The following is a 9173-nucleotide window of genomic DNA, read 5'->3' on the forward strand; positions in this document are numbered from 1 at the left end:
TAGATAGATAGATAGATAGATAGATAGATAGAAAGAAATAGTCAGATGATAGAAAGAAAGAAAGAAATAGTCAGACATATAGATATAGATAGATAGATAGACAGATAGACAGACAGACAGATACAGTAGATGCGATTTCTTTTAGAAATATAAATCACTCTTTGCAGCCTTTGCTGTATCTTCAAAGTTAATATCATTAATATATATAGAAAGGTAGTAGAATATAACTGTACGAACAGGAGCTCTAAAACTGACAGTACAAAGGGTGAAGACGAAGGCAGTTGTGAACTCATTTACATATCATTTGAAGTCTGTAGCCATTTGCTGTGGAAGGTAGCTTCTAACACCAAAGTACAATAAAACAGTGACAGGCACATGTGAATCTTTATCTGTGTGGCCTTTCATACTACAATCCTCTGGCCAGACAAACACATGACTGGCTTTTGGTAGGTCGTTTGCTGTATAAATAACAGGGAGTGTACTGTCAGAGTGATGTCTAACTGAGTCATCCCCAGGTCCACTCTTGTCCCATCATATCCCCATCATTAAGACTGGTTGCCCGGGCAGATAATAATGTGATGCGTGATCCTTATTTGAATTGCACCCATGAGCTAACAGTGACGCCAATGAAATTAGTTACACTGCATTAAAAAGTCCACGGATGCAATAGCATCAAAATGACTGAAATTAATGGGAACTAATTTCTAATGTTATTATCATTAATGTTATTGCATTGGACTAAAACTTACTGACTTTGCTCAAACAGAGTATAAAAACTTTTGTGTTATTAAAAAGTGATAATAACATTTTAGGATTGTTTTCCTACCTTGTTACACTTGCAGGTAAAAATGACCGGCCTACAAATAAATGCTTATAAATTTCTTGCTATTACCAAATATCGATTTCAATCTTTTTTATCAACTTGTTTTCTTTCACTTACCACAGGTTTTCTATTTCTTTTTGGACCTGATTGATCATTGACCTCATTGATCTGAGCTTATGTACCTCAGTTTTTGAGTGAACATTGCCAAAATCATCCACAAATAATTGTTTTTTCTTACAAGTTGACAAAAAGATTGAATCCAAGATTTGGTAATAATACAGCATAATTAGTGATTTTTAAAAGGCTGGTAATTTTTGGCCAAGAACATCAAATTAGGTAAAGCGTTTTCAGCACATCACAAGGGCTAAAATAATTTAAACTAATTAAACCTGTTTTTTTTTTCCTGTTACAGCAATCCTACATTTACATGATTACAGTCATCATTGTCATCAAATATATATGCAGTTGTAATTTAATTTTAATATATTTAATTTCAAATACAATTTCCCCCTGCACAATAGCCGCGTTTGGGGTTTGATCATACAAAACAGCGATAAACAGGTTAGCTAAGGCTGTACCAAAGCTATGCTCTTCTGCCATGGCTGCTCACTACTTAGCCTTTATATTTATTCAGTCATTTGATCTACTTAAGGGCATAAATGTCGCTTTAACAGTCATGTTTGCGAAATATGAACATGGAAATGATATACGATACCTCCATGAATAGCCTGTCGTTTTTGTGGTACTAGGTAACGCGTGACGTCAAGAGACTTTATGACGGGCTCAACGTAAGTGTATTAAATCCTACCCCTTTGCTCGATGGTAAAATGGGCCAATGGGCTTGAAGAACGTCAGGAGTAGGACCCGCCTCTCGCTCAAGCCTGACCAATCATATTTCGTGGATTCGATGTTCGTTTTGTTGTGACCTTTGGAAGCACATCACCGCCCACCGCGTGTCCGTGGCGGAGGAAAACTATAAATAGAGGCGGATGACAGCAGTAGAGGACGAAATTGTAAAACACTCAGATAGAGGGGGTGGAGAGGAGCTTATTGGGAAGGTGAAACACCAAATACCTCACAGATAACTGGGGGCAAGATAAGAAGAAGAAAAACAAAAAATAAAACATTTATACCAACTGGAATACCTTTATGTTAATGTGAAGAAAGTCCTTATATCTGAATTTTTCTATTTGCACTAGTCAAGGCTACTGCAACTACTGAAAACCGTCGTTTTGTAAACTCAAGTAAGTGTTTAATTTCTTTGTATGGCATTGCTATTTTTGTGATTTGTCCAATTCGTAAAGTAGGCTATTACTCGTTGTATTAGGGTTATTGCAGAGCGTTGTCTGTAATAGTTTACTGAAACCTTAAGAGAATTTAAATGAAGGCAGCTTTACAAGTTGACAAAAAGATTGAATCCAAGATTTGGTAATAATACAGCATAATTAGTGATTTTTAAAAGGCTGGTAATTTTTGGCCAAGAACATCAAATTAGGTAAAGCGTTTTCAGCACATCACAAGGGCTAAAATAATTTAAACTAATTAAACCTGTTTTTTTTTTCCTGTTACAGCAATCCTACATTTACATGATTACAGTCATCATTGTCATCAAATATATATGCAGTTGTAATTTAATTTTAATATATTTAATTTCAAATACAATTTCCCCCTGCACAATAGCCGCGTTTGGGGTTTGATCATACAAAACAGCGATAAACAGGTTAGCTAAGGCTGTACCAAAGCTATGCTCTTCTGCCATGGCTGCTCACTACTTAGCCTTTATATTTATTCAGTCATTTGATCTACTTAAGGGCATAAATGTCGCTTTAACAGTCATGTTTGCGAAATATGAACATGGAAATGATATACGATACCTCCATGAATAGCCTGTCGTTTTTGTGGTACTAGGTAACGCGTGACGTCAAGAGACTTTATGACGGGCTCAACGTAAGTGTATTAAATCCTACCCCTTTGCTCGATGGTAAAATGGGCCAATGGGCTTGAAGAACGTCAGGAGTAGGACCCGCCTCTCGCTCAAGCCTGACCAATCATATTTCGTGGATTCGATGTTCGTTTTGTTGTGACCTTTGGAAGCACATCACCGCCCACCGCGTGTCCGTGGCGGAGGAAAACTATAAATAGAGGCGGATGACAGCAGTAGAGGACGAAATTGTAAAACACTCAGATAGAGGGGGTGGAGAGGAGCTTATTGGGAAGGTGAAACACCAAATACCTCACAGATAACTGGGGGCAAGATAAGAAGAAGAAAAACAAAAAATAAAACATTTATACCAACTGGAATACCTTTATGTTAATGTGAAGAAAGTCCTTATATCTGAATTTTTCTATTTGCACTAGTCAAGGCTACTGCAACTACTGAAAACCGTCGTTTTGTAAACTCAAGTAAGTGTTTAATTTCTTTGTATGGCATTGCTATTTTTGTGATTTGTCCAATTCGTAAAGTAGGCTATTACTCGTTGTATTAGGGTTATTGCAGAGCGTTGTCTGTAATAGTTTACTGAAACCTTAAGAGAATTTAAATGAAGGCAGCTTGCTGCGTCAGTCGTGGGCTAGACTTTAGGAGCTCGGAGGGATCGCCAAATATGGCAAAATACCTTCTTGCACCAGAAGCCAAACAGTAGTTACATAGAAGTGCAAATGATCAAATGCCATAGAAGGCTAGATTTTAGAATTTGTCAGCACATCCTGGTCGAATTGCACAGAATAGCCACATCATTTACCGCTCTCTTGTCTTAAATGTATACCTTTATACGGTGCATTTCATACACGCATTAGTAATATAACATATATGTATCTGTTTTTAAACTGTACATTGTGTCCTCCTCGCGTTCGCTTTAATCTTCCCTGTGAACTGGGTGGGAGCGACGATACGATCTCTGACGTCCTATACTCGCTTTAAATGTACAAACCAAACACAGTCTGCTTTTATATTTGCTAACCAAGGCGTAAAGCGAACCATTTATCAGTTTGGGTTAACATTCAAGCGCATTTTTATTTCTATTCGCTCCATCGACGACCGTACGCCGATATGTGCGTGCGCTGACTGCTTTTCATTTCTCCTCGTGACACATTCAGGTTTAATTATTAAAGTCTCGCATTCTTGTGTCCGATGTCCTCACCAAACTCTCTATTTTACAGACTTGGGCTACATGACGAGCTCAAGAGAAAGTTTGATTATGGCGACAGCAGTAGATTGGTTACAGTTGTGCAGGGTCTAGTCAGGGTAAGTTAGTTATTACGTAACTCTATCAGCTCCGCGAGTCCCAGTGCATCCTTCCTATAATGGTAAACTGCAATTATAGGACTAGTTTAGTGCTAATATATGCTCGACACAAGCTGTCGTCTTGAATTAAACTAGAGTGGAAGTACCATTCAGGCAGTACACTGAAGTTTAGGATTGTTTGTGTGCTTGTGTAAAATCTAATCTGCTCGCAAGCCTACCCTTATGAAAATTAGTAAAATTCTAGTAATAACCATGTTTTTTTTTGGCGTATTGACTACCATTTGTATAACCACAGTTTTACTACAAATACCATGGTTAAACTATGGTTAGTGTTGCAAAACCACAGTTGATTTGTGGTTACCATGGTTTAACTAGCATATAGTAACAATGGTTTTATTGGTTTTATTTGTAGTAAAACTATGGTTAATTTTCGCAAGCCTACGAATGTGCAAGCTGTTTTATCAAAACATCCATGCTTCTCTAAGGAACTCTCTATTAAGAAACCTGACAGACGGTACCATGTTCCAGTGTATTATTTCCAGCTGAGAATAATGAGCTGGAGTTATTCACGCTATGCCTTGCCCTCTGGTGGCTTACAACACTATACACGAATTCAAACAGCCAACGGTGGTGATACTCCAGGGCAGCGCAGCAGCTATGCAGCTTGAAATCCAAGTAGCACTCAACTTCATCATTTCGTACTTGTACAATAAGCTGCCCAGGCGACGTGTCAACATTTTCGGCGAGGAGTTGGAGCGACAGCTGAAACAGAAATACAAGGGACATTGGTACCCGGACAAGCCATACAAAGGGTCTGGATTCAGGTGTATACATGTCGGGGAGAAAGTGGACCCAGTTGTAGAGCAAGCAGCCAAAGAAAGTGGGTTGGACATTGAGGATGTCCGCAACAACCTGCCTCAGGACCTCAGTGTCTGGATTGATCCTTTCGAGGTGTCTTATCAGATTGGGGAGAAGGGACCCGTCAAGGTGCTCTATGTGGACGACAGTAATGAGAATGGGCTGGAGTTGGACAAGGAGATCAAGAACAGCTTTAACCCAGAGGCCCAGGTCTTCATGCCCATTAGCGAACCCCTAGGCATGTCCCCCACCTCCAGTTCCCCGTCCCCACCGTTTGGCCAGTCGGCAGCGGTCAGCCCCACCTTCATGCACCGTTCCACGCAACCTTTAACCTTTACCACTGCCAGCTTCGCCGCCACCAAATTTGGCTCCACGAAAATGAAAAGCAATGGGCGGAACGCCAACAAGGTGACCCGAAACTCCCCCACCAACCTGGGCCTGAATGTAAACAACCTCCTCAAGCAGAAAGCCATGTCCACATCCATGCATTCTCTCTACGGCGTCGGCTTGGGCGGTCAGCCACAGAAGCCCTCTGCCCTGTCTCCCAACGCCAAGGAGTTTGTGTTCCCCAATCTCCAGGGGCAGGGCAGCCCAAGTGCAATGTTCCCCGGGGAAACGTCCCTCAATCTCAGCCCTCTCCCGTACAATAATGCCTTTGACGTGTTTGCAACCTATGGGGGCCTTAATGAGAAGTCCCTCATGGACAGCCTGAGTTTCAGCTTGAGCAACATGCAGTATTCTAACCAGCAATTCCAGCCAGTGATGGCCAACTAGAAAGCGAGAATACTACTAACGACCAGAGATATGTGATGGGACGGTGGAAAGTTCACGTTTGGAAAATCCCCAAAAAATGGAAAAAACAAAAAGAAAATCGCAAAGCAACACTTCAACTGTAAAGTCAAACGATGAGCCCGAGGGTGAACCATGTTGTTCCCTTGAGTATTTTTGTCATTCTTTTTACGATTAAGCTTGTTGTACAATCAAGCTTAGTTAGCTAAACTCATATTGTTTTTTTTAAGTTGTTTTCTTTTGCCAACCAAGCACAAAATTATTTTTACTGACTGTTTTAAGATATCTTTATGAAGAAGAAAACTACAAATCAAGGCCTCTAATAGTATTCAAGGTATAGCTACACAGCCAATTTTCAGAGGATTGGCCTGAATGCTGAATGAGGGATTTCTTGGTCTTTTTTCTAACTGTGTAATTAATTTAGTAGAAAGTTTGTAAAATATCAGAGTATATATTGTTTCTATGACATATTGCATTTATATCTTTTTACTACTCCAGTGATCTGTGATGGCTGCAGCAGCTTTTGTTATATTTTTTTTTATTGAAATTGTAAAATGAAATCCATCTTTAAAAACATCAGCTATTCTAAAGACTGTGTACAGAATATTCCATTGTGTTGGGATCTAAAAATATTTGCTTTTAGGGGGGGGAAAAAGAGAAAAAAAATAAGAGTTGTATTTTCTGTTAAGAGTTCAAAGATTTTTGCTATACTATGGACAAAATGTAATCGTATATTAATTTTGTACCAACATTGTGCAATACTTGACAAAAACAAATAGTATAACAAAGTATTTGGAGTCAGTGTCTTACATGTAAAGAGGGACTGATAGTTTATTAAGTTTGTATTAAAATGCTTGAAATGATACTCTTGGTCTTGAGCTTTTTATTCAAATCTTAATTTTATATCTCTACTCTTTCACTGCTCTCATTACAAACTGAATATTACTCATACATGCTACAGGATTACTGTTTTACTGTTCTCGTTTTCAGTCTGCTTAAGAAAATGTTTTCCCCTTGTCTTCTCCAGATGCCAGAGTACATTTCCATAAATGGGTTTCCATAATGTAAGTAGCAATGACTCATAGTGTAGCGGTCAGATCAGCGTGTATTCTTATAGTCATGAATTGTAAGTTGCGCTCCTCAGTTGCATTTATCCATTTGCTAGATGCTTTTATCCAAAGCATTTAAGATGCATTTTATCAGTATATGTATTCCCTGGGAATTGAACTGTGACCTTGTTGTTGCGAGTGCCATGCCCTTTCAGAAGAATAGAGGAGCTTTGTTTAATGGGATTATTAGAGGTTGATATTTAAATAATTCCAGGTTGTTTTTATACTAGTTGCCCCCTAGACCACAAGCATTCACTAAACCTTCATAAAGAGAAAGACTAGCCAGGATTGTTATGCAAAAACAAGTTCATATATTTGTATCTTTTGAAGATGAACATTTGAATCTGTTTTGGATTCTCCCATGATGCTATAGCAGGACTATGTGAAGGCTGAGCTATGTTTTGCAGTGCCTCCCGTGTTTTTCACAGCCGTATAAACCGGTGCTGTTGGATTCAAAATGAACGGCTGTTCGATTAATGTCAGCTAGCTGGTCTAAGCATTTAACAGCTCTTCTGATTCCAGTAAGCAACATGGATCTATATTTAGAGCTCTAATTAAGTTGATTGAGCAAAGTGAATTGAGGAGGGAATTCGCAAATGAGTTAACCCACAACCTCACTTTCTCTGGTAGATTTTGTCACCCTCCCTTTCCTGCATAATGTCGGTGTCTAATAGAGCAAGCTTTCTGAGTCTTACAGCTAAATGAACTAATACACTGTGAGGCTCTCTGTGAAAGAAATGGAAATAAGGACAAAACGTAGCAGCACTTTTATTAATTTGTTCACAAATGCTATTTTCACAAGATAAGAATTAAAGGTTCTTGGTATCTGTGGTTCTATAAAGAACCTTTAACATCCATGGGACCTTTCCATTCCACAAAAGGTTCTTTATAGTGGGGAAAGGTTCTTAAGATTATTAAAGGAATAGTTTGAATATTTACTCACCCTCAGGCCATCCAGGATGTAGTGGAGTTTGGATTAGCATTACTTGCTCATCAGTGGATCCTCTGCAGTGAATGGGTGCCGTCAGAAGGAGAGTCCAAACAGCTGATAAAAACATCACAATAATCCACAAGTAATCCACACGATTCAAGTCCATCAGTTTTATATAGTTAAAATCTGCATGTTTCTAAGAAACAAATCCATCCTTAAAACGTTTTAAACTTCAACTGAGTCCTCTATCCATAATATTGCTTTCTCCATGGACAAAGTTGTCTCGTCTGATTCAGGAGAGAAATATGCACAGGTCAAGCACTGTTTACAAGCAAAACACTTATTTTAAAGAAATATTCTGGTGGATTTTGATGTGAGAGGGCAACAGGGTATGGACATTTTCACTGGATAAAACATTATTATGGATTATGGACAGGTATTTTAGCCAGAAGTGATGGTTTAAAGTTAAAACGCCTTAATGATGAATTTGTTTCTTACAAACATGCAGCTTTTCGCTTCACAAGATGTTAACTGATGGACTGGAGTCATGCGGATTACTTGTGGATTATTGTGATGTTTTTATCAGCTGTTTGGACTCTCATTCTGACGGCACCCATTCACTGCAGAGGATCCATTGGTGAGCAAGTGATGCAATTCTGAATATCTCAAAATCTGTTCTGATGAAGAAACAAACTCATCTATATTTTGGATTGTCTGAGAGTGAGTAAATTTTCAACAAATTTTCATTTTTGTGTGATCGATTCCTTCAAATATTCTTCGCCCTAAGTTCTTTTAAGAACTGTTCACTGAAAGGTTCTTTTAAGAACCCAAAAACTGATCTTCTATTGCATCCCTGCAAAACCCCCCTTTATTTTTGAGAGTTTATGAGGCATAACAAATTCTTCCTCCAAATATGGGTTAAGTAATTAGCTTACGAAACATTTTAGACCTCATTTGCAAATGTGCACTCTTGCTCTCAACTGTCAAAGCTACCACCTTTTACCAGAACATCAACCTCTTCCTATAGCCTCAAAACGCAGAATAAAAAAGGTGGCTTTCCAGGCTTATTTGTCTAAGTGGAGGTCAGGAAAATAAAGCCCTCGGAGGGCGTCTTCATGTGCCTCTGTGGCTGCACGGTCGTATGTAGGTGTTAAGCTTGGCAGCTCCCTTTCAGTGCAGCTCTGAACTTTGCCAACTCAGTGAGTCAGAGAGATGAGTTGCACCACGCTGAGACAGGTGCAGGCTTCAGGGTGGCAGCAGAAGATACGATTACACTCGCTGTTTATCACCGAACGCTAGGGGAAGAGGATAGCGACAGATTGGGAATACCTCAGCCTCTGTCCTTGGAGGAGGCGGAGGGCTGACAGGTTGTGGGTGATGAAACAGTGGGGGATGATGGGAAATGTGATTGCTTAGTCA

At 39.2% G+C, this 9173-nt stretch overlaps 1 protein-coding gene and 1 long non-coding RNA gene across 2 annotated transcripts in view; one reads left to right on the forward strand and one right to left on the reverse strand.

The window, feature by feature from the left end:
• LOC107690007 (uncharacterized) overlaps positions 1 to 1588 on the reverse strand; it is a 3606-nt gene extending 2018 nt beyond the window's left edge. The window contains exon 1 of the long non-coding RNA XR_001634389.1: positions 1539 to 1588. This is a non-coding gene — a long non-coding RNA (uncharacterized LOC107690007). The remainder of the gene's footprint in view (positions 1 to 1538) is intronic.
• Positions 1589 to 4638: 3050 nt separating this feature from the next.
• On the forward strand, positions 4639 to 6431 carry LOC107690006 (protein Tob1-like). Its single transcript, XM_016488235.1, has one exon. The coding sequence runs from the start codon at positions 4641 to 4643 to the stop codon at positions 5697 to 5699; it is 1059 nt and encodes a 352-aa protein (XP_016343721.1). The 5' UTR covers positions 4639 to 4640; the 3' UTR covers positions 5700 to 6431.
• Positions 6432 to 9173: the final 2742 nt, after the last annotated feature.

Source organism: Sinocyclocheilus anshuiensis, unplaced genomic scaffold (assembly GCF_001515605.1).
Source record: "Sinocyclocheilus anshuiensis isolate Anshui unplaced genomic scaffold, SAMN03320099.WGS_v1.1 scaffold1609, whole genome shotgun sequence".
Lineage (NCBI taxonomy): Eukaryota > Metazoa > Chordata > Actinopteri > Cypriniformes > Cyprinidae > Sinocyclocheilus > Sinocyclocheilus anshuiensis.

Excerpts from the sequence above, each read along its gene's own strand:
- LOC107690006 (XM_016488235.1), top strand. The coding sequence starts at position 4,641 with ATGCCTTGCCCTCTGGTGGCTTACAACACTATACACGAATTCAAACAG.